The sequence below is a fragment of the Pteronotus mesoamericanus genome, unplaced genomic scaffold, assembly GCF_021234165.1.
Source record: "Pteronotus mesoamericanus isolate MK-2021 breed Mesoamerican mustached bat unplaced genomic scaffold, CSHL_Meso_final contig_163, whole genome shotgun sequence".
Lineage (NCBI taxonomy): Eukaryota > Metazoa > Chordata > Mammalia > Chiroptera > Mormoopidae > Pteronotus > Pteronotus mesoamericanus.
In genome coordinates, this window is record NW_026555064.1 from 2,228,001 (window position 1) to 2,246,030 (window position 18,030).

General features: G+C 43.4%; 1 protein-coding gene across 1 annotated transcript in view; it reads left to right on the plus strand.

The window, feature by feature from the left end:
• The window catches only part of TMEM154 (transmembrane protein 154), a 35,442-nt gene extending 17,628 nt beyond the window's left edge, over nucleotides 1-17,814 (plus strand). The window contains exons 4-7 of the mRNA XM_054595855.1: nucleotides 4,775-4,802; nucleotides 6,000-6,085; nucleotides 7,885-7,942; nucleotides 17,721-17,814. Coding sequence (XP_054451830.1) covers nucleotides 4,775-4,802; nucleotides 6,000-6,085; nucleotides 7,885-7,942; nucleotides 17,721-17,736 — 188 coding nt within the window. The 3' untranslated portion in view covers nucleotides 17,737-17,814. The remainder of the gene's footprint in view (nucleotides 1-4,774; nucleotides 4,803-5,999; nucleotides 6,086-7,884; nucleotides 7,943-17,720) is intronic.
• The last annotated feature ends 216 nt before the right edge of the window (nucleotides 17,815-18,030 follow it).

The window sequence follows — 18,030 nt, forward strand, 5'->3', positions numbered from 1 at the left end:
ATTTATTCAAAAGTTATACAGGTTTGATTAATGGCTAAATGTCACCTTAAACCTCAAAATCCCTTCAAAACAGTCACCAGCACACATGGCCTTCCCCCCTTTGCCCAGTTAGGCCAGTCAGGCCAGTCAGGGTACCGTCCTTCAGAAGAAAGAACAGAAGTCTGGGGCTCGGCTAGGCAGGCCTCTCGCAGGTCTCAGCACCATCCACCGCATCGCCGCGATCTCCAGCTCTTAATCCATAACCATGTGGCACCTTCTCCTGGCCCACTAGCAAGAGTCCTTTCTCCCCTCTTTCTTCCTACGGGGTCTTCACACTGTTCCCCAGAGTCTGTGTCCCTTTGTCTCTCCTGCAGGCCCCTGTCTCTCCTCTTTCTTTCTCTCTCTCACAAAATGTATTAAGTTTTTTAAACCTTCCTGATTAGCTTTGGTGATATGCCAAATAATCCTCTTTGCAAAGGAGGAACGAAGCTATCCTGTTATTGGTATGCAATCTGACTTCTCAACGGCCCTGCTCAAGGCTCCCTTCCCCCATAGCGGCCCACCCTGGAGTGGGGAATATATTTTTCTTGGACACCCCAATCTCTGGACCCCGTTACAAATACTTTGGGGGGGGCCCTGGCTGTGCCCCGTTACAAACAGAGCTGCCGGGACCCTATTTTTCTGAAGTAGGGAAAGTGAGAATTTCCTGCCTAAACCATAGATCACCCCACAGCTGGTTTGACGTGTGGGGTCATGGGGTTGGGGAGAACTTGTGGATATCCAGTCGCACATGCTCTTAGGCTCTAAATCTAGAAAGGGATTTTTCATTGAACTTCATGGTGAGAATCTCAAAGTTCAGAAGCCATCCTAAGTGAGGACCAGCCCGTCCTCAGACGTGCCTCCTGCATGTACCCTACACTCCGGCCACACTGGAAGCATTTGCTGTTCACCAAGCCCAGTGTGAACTTTCACGGTGCCTCCGCACCTGGTTGGCGCTGCAGCTTCTGCCTGGGATTGTCTTCTTCCCCACTTGGCAAGCTGCGGCCCTGTTCTGCAGCACCCAGTGCTAAAGGTTTTATGAAGCCTTGAGCATCACCCTTCACTCAAAATTAATCACCGCCTCTTTGGCTCTCATAGGCTATGGTCACACTTACTGTGTACAGTATTTATTTACATGGGCAGAAGTTGGTGACATGCCTCTTTTTTGGTCTATCCTTCTTACTAGGTTATGTTCTCTTTAAGATCCAAGAGAAGCAAGACCTTGTGTTATTTGTCTTGTTTAGCAGTGGGGCACGGGGGTTGAGCGTTCAGACTCCGGAACCACGCTGCCTACTTGGCTTTTGTATCTCCTAGTTCTATGCGCTGTCAGCTTCCCCACCTGTAATATGAAAAAATTCTAAACCTGCCTCACGGAGTTGTTGTGAGAATTAAATGAATTCATCTATGGAGATCGCTTAGAAAAAAACCAATACCTGGAATATTGCATTAACTTCTTTTTATTATCTCTTTTACCTAACATAGTTCCTAGCCCAACACATAGATTAGCTGCTCAATAAGTGTTTGCCGAATAAATGAAAGTGTTAGAACTTATTTTTAAGAACACCTATTCTCAGAGATTAAAAACACATTTTCACATATCCTTCCTACAAACAGGCACATTCTTTTTAGTTTAAATATGCCTCACTATAAGAAAATACAACGTAAGAACTTAGAATTTCAAAGCAGTTGCTTATCACAAAAGTTTTTGATCAAGAGAGCTGTATTTGAATATTTTCTTTTACTATCTACTTCTATAGTATAGCTATAGGTGGTTAACTGCTAAACACTTTCAAATCTCTTCAGACAAAGTGAATGCTAAGGGGCTAATGACCCCTGTCCACTGAACTCCCCCCATTCCTATTTAACATTATAAGCAAGTCAATAAAAGGAGACTATTTAAATTAACAGTCTCATTTAAATACATTATTCCCACAGGAATAATACTGTCATTGTTAGTCAGCATTTTGCTTGAAAAGTTCCCCAAGGACTGTTTTGAGGAGAGCAAGGACGCCCTCTTTGAGTTGGGAACACCTACATACAGTTGCTTTCCATACAGGAAGACAGTCTGGTATATTCCTCATTTGTCTTCTAGGACAAAGCCTGTAAATTGGCCAGCAGGGAGGACTTGGCCAGCATTTTCAGGAAGAACACTTCATCCGTTCGGGAACTGTTTTTTCTCTGGGCCCGCCTGGTTCAAGTCCTAGGGAAGGGAAACGCCGCGTAATAACTGGACGTTCAACTGTCACTCTCCCTACACCCCCAGGCATCAAATTAGCGGACGTTATTATTTAACGTTATTAAGCGTCTTGGGGTGCTGTGTCTCCCTGCAAGAGCTGCGGAAAGAGCTGGCAGTAAACCGTCACTGTCAACAGGCTGTGGCTACGTGACACCGGGCTCTGCTCAGGAAATCTCCAGAAAGAGACCGTCTCCCTTGCTCGCTGTTCAGCATGGAAACAAGAGAAGCAAGCCAGGCTCGGGCCGGGCTCCTGCCCCCACCTGGCACCCCAGCAACCCCACCAGCCAGTGCACAGTGTAGCCGGGAGGGGGGCATTGTCAGGCCGAGTGGGGGTAATGTAGGAACTGAGAGAGGAGGACAAAGTGGACAGAAGGATGTGAAATGGAAGAGCTGTGAGAGGGAAAATGGAAGCAAGTGTAGGTGAGGGGCTGGGTAAAAGCTACATTTGCCTCCTGGTTGCAAGCGAGTAGGTGGCTATTAATAAAGAGATATAGGCCAGGCGGAGTGGAGCAGGCAGGGCCTGATTGCCGAGGGCGAGTAATTGGTCTCCCTCCTGGTTTAATGCTCTGCTCCAGTGCGCTCTCCCAGATGTTTTTCTGTTGCCATGGAGGCTGGGGCAGGGGTAATGGTCCTGGAGCAGGGGAGATGAGGCCACAGAAGGCTTTTTGCTTTGTTTGAATACTGATTACACAAGCTTCCAATTTGGTGCATCTGGAGCACTTTGGTAATGGGGTTTTAAACTTTTCCATCATCTGCAGGTGGGGCTGGCTTGCACTCGCTGCGAAGCCTGCAGGCGCTCGGATTATAAAGAGAAATCTATGCCCCGGAGAGGGGGGCTGTGGGAACACTTGCTCCCTGAGAAATTAGCAGGCGGTTATCAAGCAGGGAAAGAGGAGACAGGAGGAGGGAAGGACAACACGGGGGGATGTTTATGGGTCACCTGTAGGGAAGGTTCAATTAGTGCAGGGGTTTTATTTATATTAAAATCCCTTAAGGAAATAGCATGTCAATTTTAGATGAAAAATGTACATAAAATATAAGATGTACATACTCCTCTTTCTCCCAAGCTTTGAGGAGTCAGGTCTCTGCAGGAACCTTCAGATTCCTGCGGTGGGGGAGGGGGCGAGAGGCAGGAGGACATGACCGGCAGCCCCGGGAAGGAAGGCCGTGGTGACATGCCCAGCTTTCCTGGATTAGCGATGCCCCTCAAGCTTGCCAACCCACAGGAAATTACAGCGGCTCCCGGCTGCTGCCAGGAGCTCGGCTCCAGGTGCCTGCTGGTTACATCCCCTCTCCGGGGACCTGCCTTTCTGCAGGCCGGACAAAATGAGGCCTCTCATTGCCAAGGATTAGGATCATCAAACTATTTGGTGGATCTCTACGAAGTGGTTTGCTTCTTAATGGTTTGCATGTCATACGAGGTGCAGCAGGCCTACACTCTCCACTTGCTTGACGTCATTGCCTCTGTTCTCTGGGTGCATTGATCTCCTTGCCAAACACAGCACAGCCTGCGTGGGGACATCGGGCTCTCATCCTTGCCACATGTTCATGTGGAGTCTGATCTGCATTGGAGCCATGTTGCGAGCCGTTACCTGACTCTTACCTCAACCAATAGCAGGGAGAAGGAGGCTCATCGGAAGTTTCCCTGTTATGATAACGCTAAGTCCAAAACTCGGGCCATGAATGTAAGCCAGGTGCTGGACAGTCCACATGAGGATCTATCATTTTATTCAGTGAATGAATACTGTGTGTTTACCAGGTACTGTGCTCAATGGAAGGGACCTATGACAAACAAGAGAGACATGATCCCTGACCTTTTGGAGTGATGGTCTATTGAAAGAGACAGATAAAAAGAATTAAACAGAGGAATCGATCAATGACAAATTGTGGCAAATGCTATGAAGGCAGCAAGCAAGGTGTTAAGCCAGGGAACAAGAGGAAAGATGGGCTCCACGTCAGACAAAGGAGTTGGGGGAGGCCCCGTGAGGGAAGTGTGTCAGTTGAGAACAGAAGCAAGGGACCCAGCCATGCAAAGAGCAGGTGCAAGGACAGTCTGAGGGAGCTCTGGACGGGGCACCCCAATCCTGCTCAGGGACACAGGGACTGTCACACTGTTCAGTTTGGTGTGTCACAAGGAGATGAAAAGCAATGCTTTGAACAGGGATATTTCGGAGCTCGGGCTGTGAAGCAAGCCCTCTTGTGAGACCCTTTTCTCCTTCCCCTTACCACTGTTTTTCTCTTTGTGTGGAGAAAACAAAGAGAGATCAACATCTGATCTGAAGTGAGTGCTCTCAGAGCATCATCTTATCTAAAAGCAAATGTTTCACGCAGGTTGGGACCTCATTTCAACACGGCAATCGACACATGTTTGACTTAGAGGTTAATTATTGCTTCTTCAAAAATGCAATTTACTTAAAGCCATTTTATTCTCTCCATAAAGCAGATTTCAGCTGTTGTTGAAATGAAAAGTTGTTACAGACAAACAAAGCTGACATGGCCGTTATCTTCACTCTCTTTCAGATGAACTGGGAAACGACAACTTGAAAGTGTAAGTCTCCCTAGTCCCTCCCGTCCAGCTCAGCGTGGACAAGGATGCAGAGGAGAGGAGCAGATCAGAGGGGCATCTGCCCTTTGAGAGTTTTTGTTCCTTGCAGGGACCTCTTGCTTCCTGGGCCCCTGGAGACAGCCCCCAGTGTTTCTATAGCCCTTGGAAGGATGTCCCTGCCCTCAAACCTCAATCCAGAAGATCTGGGCTGAGGAAGAGGTCCCCTGGCTGGAAAAGAATCTATTTCTACTGCTGCTACTGATTCCAAACACAGAGGAGTTAAATATTCTGACCCTGGGTGTTTTTCAAAGACACTAGTTCATTTATTTGCATTAAAACTTTTATCACCAGGGAAGATACTTGGGCTGGTATTAAGGGAGAAGACCCCTGGTGGAAGGAGAACGGAGGGGAGAGGAAGAAAGGTCCAAGAGAGGGGAGGAGGGCAGGGAGGGGAATAGGAGATTCAACCGGATGAGCGTTCTAGAGCGATGCCCATCTCCTCTTCCTGCCCCCTCCCTCCACCCCCACCACCAGCCTTACTCAGAAGATGCTTTGCTCACTTCCTCTGCAGGGCGTAACAGCTTCACAGCTGTTTGAAGCTGGTGGTCTTCCTCCCCCACCCCGCCTCCATTAACCAGGGGCTTCTTTCCCCTAACTGGGTGCTGTAAGTCTCTAAACCCTGGCAAGTGAGGGCAGTGGATCTCTGGAAGCAACTGCTCCCTTTCTCCTAAACAGAAAAATGTGGGAATTGAACGGGAAGGTGATGCAAGTAGTCTGTCTGTTGACTGTGGCTTCTTGACTTGGGGTCACTGATCAAAAACCCCACAGAAAGGGAAGTGAAATTAAGAAAGGCAAAATTGCTAAGTGTGGCAACACCCTGGAGGAACCCCACCGTGGTGGAAGCCTTGTGTGCTTGACTGGGTACCTTCAGGGGAACAGTCACCTGCGTTCCCCTTCAGCCCACGCCCTGGGTTGGGCGCCCTCCATTTTTAGATCAGTGATACGTGAAGGTTGTTTTTTGCTTTTCTTCCTATTAGAGTTTGGTGCACTTCAATAGGGCCCACGCTCAATCTCCCCTGGAGTGTAAGACACTGAATCGAGCTCACCCGCCTCACGGTCCACATTCTAGGCACCCCCGCAGAAGCTCAGCACACCACACATGTTTTTCTTTCTTTCAACAAGATTTTTCTCTCTTCCTAGCCCTATTTTTGAGGAAGACACACCGTCTGTTATGGAAATAGAAATGGAAGAGCTTGATAAATGGATGAACAACATGAATAGAAATGGTACGTGGTGACCTTGTTTTTTCTCTCCTCTGTAGTAAGAGAAGGCTGGGACAGCTTTGTAAAAGCCGCATATATCCTGGAGTGGGACAGTAGGAGCCTAGTCCCCGTTAGCTCTGGCACATGCAGATGATGCACTTCAGTCTGACCACTTAAAAATATTCAGTTCAATTATTGCATCGTTGCCGCTTGTTTTTATTTGCATACAGGTTTGTCTATGACCTTTTCCAAGAAGAACATGGTCTTTTTTTTTGAGGAAGGAAATCTGAGCGCACTGGAAAAAGTTAGCATCTGGCATCATTTTATATTTAGAGAATTATAATTTTAATATGGTTATAAGCTTTATCAAATATAGTTGACATAGATGGGTGCTGCCCATGACAATAGACACTAGCCATATGTGGCCATTTAAATTAAATTTTTAAAAGTAAAACTTAAAATATTTTTTTCTCAGTCAGTTTTGCCACATTCTGAGTGCTCAGCAGCCACTTGTAGATAGTGGCTACTATATTATATAGTGCAAATCTAAAACATTTCCATCGCTGTGGAAAAATCTATTGGGTAGCACTAACATAGACAGTAATATAAAAATCCCCAAATAACTTCATTTCCAACTGATATCTGGGAGTAATTGTAGTATATATTCCTTACTTTTTATTTAATTAATATTTGGACTTAAAAGTAATGACAGCTTTTTTTTTCTTTTTAAAATTTCTTTAAAAATCAATAAATTATTTTAATGACCAGATTAAATTAATAAAATCACTATTTGTGCTGTCCTATCATTTGTGTTTTTAACATGTATCTTAAAAATGTACCCTGGGGCCTGTCAGATTCAACAACCTACAATGGAGTCTCTCTATCCAGAGATTTGTTATCAGAATTGTTGTACCAGAGACTCGCCAGGGCGAGTTTTCCAAAAGAATGGAGCTGCTCAGCTAGCATGCGCGATTCTGAACAGTTTGTTATCGTCCAATGCTAAGGGCAGAATGGCCCGGGGCAGCATTTGAGAAAGGGAGTGGGTCATTGAGATGACCCTTCACGTAGGTTTGTTTTGTTATTTTAGTTCATAAAATATACAAACACAGTGAATTAGGAAAATACAAACAAAAAATAGAAAGAAAAGAATTCCCCTACCCAAAGACAACCTCTCTTAAAATTTTGGTGTACTTCGTTTTGTTCCTGAGATCATTATAATACAAACTCATGGTCCTGTTACATTCACTAAAACCTTAAAATGGCGGGGGGGGGGGGGTTTGGAATTTCTGTTTGACACTAAAGCAGAGTTATTTTGACACATAGGTGACAGATCCAATAGTTCTTTATGTCCCTTAAAAATAGCCATCATGTGAGAGGGGAGAACTCTGACAACTGGAAGGAGGTTAGCTGCCCTCTCCTCTACTCACTTCTGTTTGATTGTGTTTCTCAATTGAAATCGTTCTGTGGGCACAGCAGGACCTTGGTGAAGCCACTTCATTCCCATGTCCATCCAGAATCGTGCAAATTCTAGCTCTTGGAGCCTCAGTGGGGCTGGGCTGGGGCCTACATGACCAAGCTGGGGGGGAAGGGGCCCTTTCCAGCGGGGCCAGAAGCACACCAGCTCATATCTGCGCTACCCGTGACTCTTCCATGTCCGGAGCTCAGCGCCACTCACCTGTGCACCTCTGGGACTCCCTGGGGAGGCCGTGTCTGCACATGGAGCCATGCAGACTGGGTGAATGTCATGTTCACCTGTCTGAGTTTTGTGGACAGAAAATAGAATTTCAGGGACTCACCATGCGTTTGCTTCTGTTCTGTCCTAGCCGACAGTGAATGTTTACCTACTTTAAAAGAAGAAAAGGAATCAAACCACAACCCAAGGTACTTCTAATCTCTCCTATAGGTTATATGTGTATTGGGGAGGGCATTGGAGACCACAGTATAGCACTTCTACTCACCTTCTCGGAGCCTGTAAATTTTACGTGATATTTTTCATGGCTGCGTGTGTGTGTGTAGTGTGGAGAAAAGCAAGCGTGAGTTATGGAAAATAGGAATGTACAAAGTAATTAGTTCCTCTTTATTTTTAGAAATAATTTAGTATTGACATTTTCTTGCCCTTCTAAAGAGACACTGACTATTCAGTCAGCTTCTGTTTTAGTCATAAAACTTTCTGATTATAACAAACTGTAGGTTTGTTAATCTTGGATGAGTAGATGTTCAGTAAGGAAAATACATGGAGGTGACAGTCTCAAAGAAGGTAGTTGTAAATAAGAATGAGTAATGCATATTAAAAAGGGAGGAAAGAAGGAAGGAAGGAAGGAAGGTAGGAAGGAAGGAAAGAAGGAAAGAAGGAAGGAAGGAAGGAATGGAAGGAGAGAAGGAGGGAGGGAGGGGGAAGGGAGGGACGAAACCTCAGGTGGGATTGTTAAATGAGAGAAATTAAAAAGAGAAATTTAAAAATCACTCCATTCTACCACTAGGTGGCTCTGCTTGATAGAAAATTTTAGTGCATCAGGGTTTGAATGCCTTCTAGCACTCCACAATCTCATTTAAATTGTATCATTTTTTGTGAGGATAGAAAATACCATGTTTGAGTCTTTTTGATAGAGAATTGCTTAGTCAGGATGTGAGAAGTGTTCACAGGAAATAGGACTGACCATTCAACAAGCCAGGGACTTGCTCTGCAGAGCACAGCTTTTGATTTAGAAGACACTAAACTGTGGACAAGATGACTTGAGATGACCAGCGAGCAGAGAACTTGACTGAGCCCATGACCGAGATATTACATTTCTGTCGGAATAAACAGAATAAACTTTCAGAGCAGGATACATACCACCCACGTTCCCCCACTTCATGTTAACCAGAGGTGCTGTGCCAATCATCTTAAATGCTTCCCAAGTGCAGTCACTTATCATTGGGGGTCCCTGAGGTGAGAATATCACAGGGACAGGCTGATTACTGGAGCAGTCACATGTTTGTCCTTTGGATCCTTATTCTGCCTCTTCCTCTAAACCCCACTAAGAAGTCACCATTGTACTTCTGGCCCCATGCCAACCCCTCACAATCAAACCTCTGCTTTGAGGCAAGAGTCTGTATGTAGCTTATTGCAGATATCAGATATTGTTACCTCACCAGGTGTTTGCATGTTAAAATTTATTGCTGGTTGAGAAAAGATTCTATCTTAGTTAAATGCGGTAGCAGATATTAATAAGCAGAGATAAAAGAAAAAGATTCCTGGGTGGGGGTATCGCAAAGGATATTACAAAGCAATATTTTCCCTGCATTTTTATCTTACCTAAAAATGAGCTACTGTTATGTGAAGATAGGGCCCAGGTCATCACCAAAACCCTAGAAATACCTTATTGTTGCATCTCTGGTGGGTGCAGTCAAAAGATGTGAAATGTCAATGGTTTTCATATACCTGGCTGTCTCTTTTTTGAAATTATTGGCGACATTGAAGAAGCATAACGTTAGAGAATTGTACAATGGAGAAAACTTCTTAGAAATCATATATTTGAAATATTAAGAGGTTGGTCTTAGTTATAAGCTCTAGCTCATTTCTGCCTGTGAGGGGAGAAAAAAAGCCTTAATTTATTTGGAGAGCCGCTTCATGCTGAAGTATTGTTTTTAAAAGGAATGTGTACATTTCTCTGTCGGTCCGCAATGACCTGGCTTCAATTCACAGGGTGACTGTCAGGCCTTGACCTCACACCTTCTCTGTGAAGCTGGCACCAGACTGCAGAACCAGAGGGGCAAGTCCCAGGCCTGGCACCATGGGCACTTGCTGGTGACATCAAAGGACATTACACTACTGCAAAACAAATTTAGTGTTTATTCAGTCAAAACTAAGAGAAGTCCAAAGCACTTAGAACAAAGCCTGGTGTAAAATAAACTCTTAATATGTGTTGGTTATTATTATTAACGAATTTAAATGGAGACACACACACTCATTGCCATTTGGGCCAATGGGCCTGGGGCCCAAGGCTCAGACACATGTCTACTCTTGGCTGGGGCATTATTTTTGCACCTGGTTTCCCCAGTGGCTTCTTTTTGAATCTCGCCAATCCTGAGAAATCAGGAACTTGTTTCATCTTCTAGGAATGACCTGGAGACGTTCAATCACTCTCCATTACAAGCATAGGCTCATTAATGCTGGTAATTTCCGAATAGGCCTCTTAGCAGCATGGAGTTTTTCAAAGGATTATAGTATAGTTTGTATTACTTTATAGTTTGGATGACTTTTACTTTCTGTTGTGATTTCATTTACATTTCTTTCTCCTACTACTCTCTTAATTACATTGATAACTGCTAAAACTTTTACTGGATTTGGTCCCCATCCTACACTTAACGCACCACAATGTGTGTAAAGACTTCAGCCTTCTCTTGTTAGGGTTCCTAATCTCAGGTCTTTCAGAATTTTGAATCTCTAATCCAGGACAGAAATAAGATTCGTCCCTTTCTCCAAAAGCTTGTGAGTCCTAAGAGACACAGGCAGAGGGTGCGTTGGCCACTGGACTTAGAATCAGAACACTACTTGTAAGACCTGGCCCGAGTGGCCATTCGTTCCTTGTACAGAGGAAGCTGCTTTACCCTCGGAGCTTCAGCTTCCTCATCTTGAAAAATGGAAATGACACACCTGTTCATCTACTTTCACGGGATCGTGAGAGAGAAAAACACCACTTCGTAAGTCTTAAACCACCATGCAAATGAAACAAATTCTTTGATACTCTGGCAACAGTTTTCCTTCTTTCTCTAGTTGGCTTTTTTTTTTTCTTAAGACTATATTTTAGAGCAGTTTAGGTTCACAGCAAAATGGAGCGGAAAGTGCAGACTCCCCCACCAGAGACATCCCCCACCAGAGTGGTCCATTTGTTACAATCAGTCAACCTACTTTGACACACCATTACTCCCAAAGTTCCCCTTTGGCTTTGACCCGTGTGAGTCACCCTTCCTCCATGACGTAAGCAGCGTACAGGTGACACTAATGCTTCAGAAACAATATAATAGTCCCTGAGGATTGAACTCAGTGTAAAACACGTTCCCCCATCCTCCTGCTAATCAAGACTTCTGGAACCTATGTACAGGATTCAGCCCTTTTTGATGCTAGGAAGTCACCCTGATACAGAAGCTCTGTTATTCATAGCCTATTGTGTCTTTGGAGGAAAACGGAGTTGATCTGGTCACCACCCTGCACCGAATGCACCACATTATGTAAGAAGCTGCAGCCCTTTCAACGTCTCTTGTTAGGAAACATCATCTCAGGCCTTGCAGAACTTTTCCCCCATATCCAACTGGCCAGCCCTATTCTCAGGGAAGGGACATTTTTTTCCCTTGAGCTGTGAAATCTAAAATTTTGCCTCAGATTTAAATAAGGGCCAGAGATGTACAAAGTACTAGGGGAACTATATGTTATGGTTTTCATGTTTTTAAAAAACCAATAGGAAAAAGCAAAGGGGTTGCATGGGAGAAGGGGCTCTATATTCTTATTTCTCACGGTAACATTTTTCTCTGTAAGTCATGCCTGTGGCGCGCCAGGCACTGTCAGAGGTTCTGGGAACGGCGTCAGTGGAAGAGCGTCCAAGGGGCGGGGCGCTGGGAGAGGTCTGTCTTTGAACCGAAGAGAATTTCATCACTGACATTGTTCAGCATTGCCAGCCCATGGTGATAGCAAAAAAACCAGGCCCACTGAGTTGGTTTTATTCGTGTTTAAATTCTCTGTAAAGAGCACGCTCCCTCTTTGTCTCCTCTTACCCTCACGACACCTTCCCCAAAGGTCACCAGCGAGCGATAAAAGCAAGAAAGACGGAGTCCTTTATGTTATGGTGCTTGTGGACTAGCCAGCCTCTCTCTTCTTCCTGAGGCCTTTACAGTTCGACAGTTTCCTGAAAGCTTGGTGTTTTTGTCTCTGTAAACTTAGGCAAAAAAAAAACCACAGAAAAGAAATGACAAGTACTAGCCAAGTGCCCACCTTCTCTCCCTTTCTGCCTGCTGGCCACAGCGCTGATTTTAGATTGAGTAACAGCATTGGGAAAGATTAGGGGGAAAATTCGATTAGGTTCCATCCAAGTGGATTTATAATTTGGTAAGTACAGTAATAACAACAATAAGACATTTCTATAGCGTTTTCTATATGCCCAATGCCCTGTTACATAGAAATTTTCAGAGAATGTAAGGAACATTATACCTGTTCTGGTTTTGTAATAGCTCTATTGTTTATTGTATTGATTCATGTCTGAGCTCAATGACATTGTAGAAATGAATCGCTGTCCTCACCATGTGGCTCAATGGGTTAGGTGTCATCCCTCAAAAGGAAAGTGTCATTGATTAAATTCCAGGTCAGGGCTCATGCTTGGGTTGTGGGTTCAGTCCCCGGTTGGGGTGCGTGAGGGAGGCAGTTGATTGATGTTTCTCTCTCTCACATTGATGTTTCTCTCCCTCTCTTCCTCCTTCCCTCCCCCCCAAGAATAAACAAATAAAATCTTTAAAAAAAATCACTTCAATGTTTTCAGGAAAATCCAGGTACATTTAATAGAGTATTTTTTAAAAATTTATTCCTATTTCTTCCCTTCTCTTTGCCTTTTTTTTTGAAAAAGTACAATTTTTGATGTAGTTTTTCAAAATATATTTACTGAGTACCTAATATATGTCTGACACTGTCTACATCATGCCAAGACAAACCAAAAAATGAAATGATTCATCTCAGTAAACATGGAACTCACAGAGGTTAATTAATTAACTTTTCTAAGTTTATACAATCAGTTTATGATAAAGATTTATCTAGAGAAAAGTTTCTTTTAAAACTGCATTTTTCATTTTCTTTTTTTAATTAGTTAAATAAAAGATTCCATAAATTAAAGGATAATTTTGAAAGCAAAAAAAAAAAAAAAAAAAGCATCCAGAAACCCAGCTACCATGAGGTGAATATGTGAAAGTATTTGGCAGGTGATATCTTCATCACCTAGTGTAGTCATTGGCAAGCCCTGAACCATTAATTGCAAGAAAACAGTTGTTTTGTGTTAACTGTTTGGGCCTCTCCACAAAACTAAATCACTGTGGCCACTTCCAATTATTTTCTTTGTGAGTTTCTTCTTCTCTTCTCTAGTTCCTCAAAAGCCATTAATAAGTCAAGAAGTATTGAATATTAAGTGTATTAAGTGCCAACTGGCCTCCCTCAGATCTAAGCTAAGTATTATGGGAGATACAAAATAACAGTTTATAATTCTACAAGATGATAACCTCAAGCAACACTGTTAAAATGCAGGTGTGTGGGGGAGCGGGGGAGGGAAGATGTACTAAAAGTAATAAACCACAGCGTTGCTTGAATAGTGGCCCGGATTATGTCTACACTATGGGCATGATCTATGTGCCTTGGACTAATTCTAGGCCTGACTCTGACGTTAGCCAGATGCGTGACCTCTTCAGTTTCACCTGGGCCAGGCCTCTTTCTGGAAGGAAAAGGGACGTTACACTGATGTAGAGAAAGGGAGCGCGATCTAATTGTTCTGTCACTTTGTGCTAAACTGAAAACCGCACCCTCCAAAAACCGAGTTAGAGAGCATCCTATCTCAAGAAAGGTTGAGCGTGAGTGCATTGCCATCTTTGGAGAAAGGGACGTTAACTGTGGTCTTAAGGAGGGATTGTTACAAGAGAAACTGCTTGGGAGAGGAAAGGTGGCTTATCTGACCCTGACTGAAATCAAGGGGCAGTTAAGAAACAAGGTGTTAGAGTTCCACCTGTCCTCGTTTCACTGGTATCACTCCAGCTAAGGGCTTTCTCAAATATAAGATGGCGCTTTTTAATCAGTTCATTTTTCCAGGGTGTAGGCCTGCGACCACGCAGGCTTCTGGGAATGCTCTCCCATATTCTTAAAATACCTATATAACACTCCAAGAAAAACTACTCACTAATGCCACTATCATAAGTAAGTTACGAAGACCTTACAAATTAATACCAAGGCAAGCAATAGAGGTTTGAAGCAGCATCACTTGTTTGTTGCAATTCTGCGGCAGTTTGCCAAGATATTTTTAAGAGGGAGCTCTAGAATTTGTCGGAGTTAAAAACATCTGGGCTTATTTGATTAATTTCACAGAGATGATAAATAGCCACAAAGATGGCAGGAAATGCACCTAACTACACGAAGGAGCCAGCAGGGGAGGGAGAGAGTGCCTCTAGGCTCAGAGAGAGTAGGCCAGATCCCAGGTGGCTGACTTACTAACAGCATCGGGCCATCGAACCACCAGTAAAAGTTGGCATGTGAGTTGCAACACTAGGAATCATGCCATGTCCCAGAGCTGGAGCAACTTGTCCTCACATTGGGACTGTCCCCTGGGTGGCGCAGTCTGTCATGCTGCGCAGGGTCCACAGAGCTGTAGCAGAAAGCGCTAGGTGTGAGCCCCTTTGCTCTTTGCTGCTTTAAGTGGCTGAGCTCTGGTTGGTGGGTGGACCGTGTCTCACACCAAGCCTTCAAATTGCTTGTAGAGTGTTTTAAATGGCATTTAGAGCACAGTGTGCTCAGGAATGGAGAGTCTGTTTTGGAAGGTAGTTTTTTAAAAGCCTTTGGGTATTTGAAGCAGTGTTCAGGCCCCTGTTTAATGGACAAATATTTGCTAGTATAGAATCTTCAAAATAAGATGGTGTCTGTATGTCAGGCCTGGGGCCTAGTGCTTTACCTACGTTTTCTCATTTGTTCTTTTACAACAACCCTATAAGGTGCGTGGTATTATTATGCATGTTTTGCAGATAAGATGAGAACAGAAAACTGAGGCTAAGAAAGGTTAACTTGCCCAGGGTCCCACAGCAGGGAAGTGGCTGAGCCCTAATTCAAGCTCCAGCCACCTGACCCCTGTTCTGTCTACTAGGCTATCAAACCACTGTCAGCAGATACTAGCATTAGTGCTCCCATAAAGGTAACACAAGAGGTGAAATACCCAGGCATAAAAGTAACCAAAAAATGCATGGGGTAACATAAAAAGGAATTGTTCAGATTTTAATGGAGGGACATAAAAGAGTTAAATGAATGGTTAGAGACATACCGTGTTCCTGAATGAAAGAGTCAACACTATAAAAATTATCATTTGGAATTCAACCTGTCCCTTCAGTATCCCAGTAAACATTTCATCTGGAAGAATATCAGAAAACGATAGCCTTAATTACATTAAACACTCAAGTTTTCTGTACTTCAAACACAATACATAAAATTAGAAGGAAAATGATAAATGAGAAATATGTATTATAAACAAAAGTGTTATTATTAATACACAAACTAATAAAAAGATAATTGTCCCATTGAAATATGAGCCAACAATATCAGTAAGCAATTCAGAAAATGAAGAAATTAAAATTACCGAAAGAGCTTTGGAAAAAATGTTTAGTCATCCTAGTAATAAAAAGTAATAAAAAAATTAAAGGTAAATACTATAATATTTTCACCTATTAGATTTACAAAAAAGTGAAGATAATAATATCCAGTATTGGAGAGGACAAGGGGAAATGGATATTCCCCTAAAGCGTTGGGAGAAGGTAAATTGAACAAAAGTTCTAGGGAAGAGGGAGATTTGACAGAGGACTAGTCAAGCTTTAAAATTTCATACATTTTAATCTGACAATTCCTCTTCTAGATATTTACGCAAATAAATAATTGGTTAATAATTGGAAGTATGCAGCAATTTTATAATAAATAAAAAGTAAAAATTGGAAATAGCCTAAATGTTTAACAATATAGACATAGAAGTTTTTTTGGGTCTAGTGAGATAATGAAATTCTCTGTAGCCACAAAAAAGATATTTTGTATTTATTAACAGGAAAGATGTCTATATGTGAATCAGAGTGAGCAAAGCAGATGATTGCACAATATGTGCAATGCGATCCCATTTTTGTACAAAAAGAATATATGTTGTTATTACAGAAAAAATTTTGGAGAAGTAAATAGCAAAATGTTAACTGTAATGAGACTGTTAGTATTCTTTTTTTAAGTGATGTTTAAAAATATTTTATTTACTTTTTAGAGAGAAGGGAAGACAGAGAGAAAGAAAAGGAGAGAAACATTGATGTGCAAGAGAAGTATCAATAGGTTGCCTCTCACCTGCCCCCAGCTGGGGACCTGGCCCACAACCCAGGCCTGTGCCCTGACCAGGAGTCAGACCTGCAACCTTTTGGTTCACAGGCAGGCTCAGCCCACGGAGCCACACCCGCCAGGGCAAGATTGTTAGAATTCTTGTTTTGCTTATTTGTATTTTCTGTTTTTCCACAACGAATATGGATTGGTGTTATTTAATTAATTTTAAAAATTACTTCTAATTGCTGGACACATCAGTGTTGTCGACAAAAGAAACATTGTGCCCGTTTCTATTCAGCTTTGTAATACACTCTGCTTATCCTTAGCAGAAATTTCAAGGTAAAACTACAAAAGTAAAACATGCAATTCAGAGCCTTATACCCTGTAGAGATGAACTCTGGATCTGAGAAATATTATTTTGCTACACCCGATTTCCAAGAGATGAAACTGCCTTGCCCAGTTTAAGAGTTGCCTGGAGTGGCTTAAGTGAAGTGTGTTGTCACATCTACTCTTCAGATTAAAAAATGTGTCTTAGTGTTCAATTAGGTTTCCATTTTCAATAGGTTTTGCTACAGAAGTTGTCCTTTTGTCAACATCTGTCTTCCCCTTTCCCATTGTTTGTCCCTCCTTATCCCAGCTCCTTCACCATCTTCATAACAGAAACACAGACCCACAAACGTGCACACGCTGCTGCCCCGCTTTCTCGCGGATCGCCCCATCTCCCCCTATCCAGGTGCTTCAGAGTCCTCTCAGGAAGCACGTGGTGTTCCACTGAGCAGGAGAGTAGTGAAGGAGGAGTGAGGAGAACGGAATCCATTGCAGACTAGACATGCCCCTTAGCCAAGGAGATGCCAGGTGATGTTGATCGTCGTCATTCAGGCCCCTCCTTGGAGACAGAGGTCACTTCAAACAGAGATGTGCTGGAATTCGAGTGGAAGGGCACCAAACTAAAAAGGGATGCAGACGAGAGGTAGAACGGCCTGCCTTTCAGGAGACGTAGGTGGTGGCACGGCCCCGCTGGGAGAAAGCCTCAGAGCCAGACTGTGGCAAAGCTAGCCAAGTTAGAAACAAAGGCGCAAGTTAGCCAGCCAGCACGGTCATGTCCAAATACCACGTCCATAATTTATGTCTGCTCACACCCCAGGATGCCTGGTGATTGGATTCTAAATGACACCAAGAAGGCATCTCCAGATCCTGTGGGTATGAACAAAATGGGCTTTTGAAAACCTGCCAGGATCACAAACTCTTCAGGGAAAACAACACATGGAAATTTTTTTTAAAGGGAAAAAAAGAGGCAATTTGGCATTTATTCATAGAGAATGGGATTAGATTTAATTAAAGGGGGGATCCCCCAACTCCATCTGGTTCGCTCCACGTCGGCACTAGGGAAGGACGTTAGAGCAACAGTTAGGGATTATTTCTTGGCCTTCGTGGATTTTCTTCTCAGGGATCAAATATAAAATCCAAATAGGCCTTTGTTTTGGAAATTGTAGACTGGATGCCTTTGGCTCCCTGACTGTTTATGTTCTCTTGATTCGCCTCTACAGTGGAGTGATCAGCTCTTGGGAGCCGCTTGGAAATACACTATTGTTCTGTTTTTTACAGTGACAGTGAATCCTAAAACTGAATGGTGCTAATGTTTACCAGAGAAGCAGCTCCGGAGGGAGCCTGCAGGACCTGCCAACAGAGGATGAAGAGGATACAAATTTAATTAATTGCAAGTCAACATAGACACAAGAATCTTCCGCTGTTTCTTCCAACGCCTACTCTCCCTAATGATGGCATCACCTGTACTTGGAAGAATGTGCTATTGAGAAGTCCGAGGAAAAGGCCTGGCTGACATCCATCGCTGAGGGTGGAGGAGCCCTAGGATCCCTTCCCTCGGCCAAGATCTTGCTGACGCACTCACTCGGCG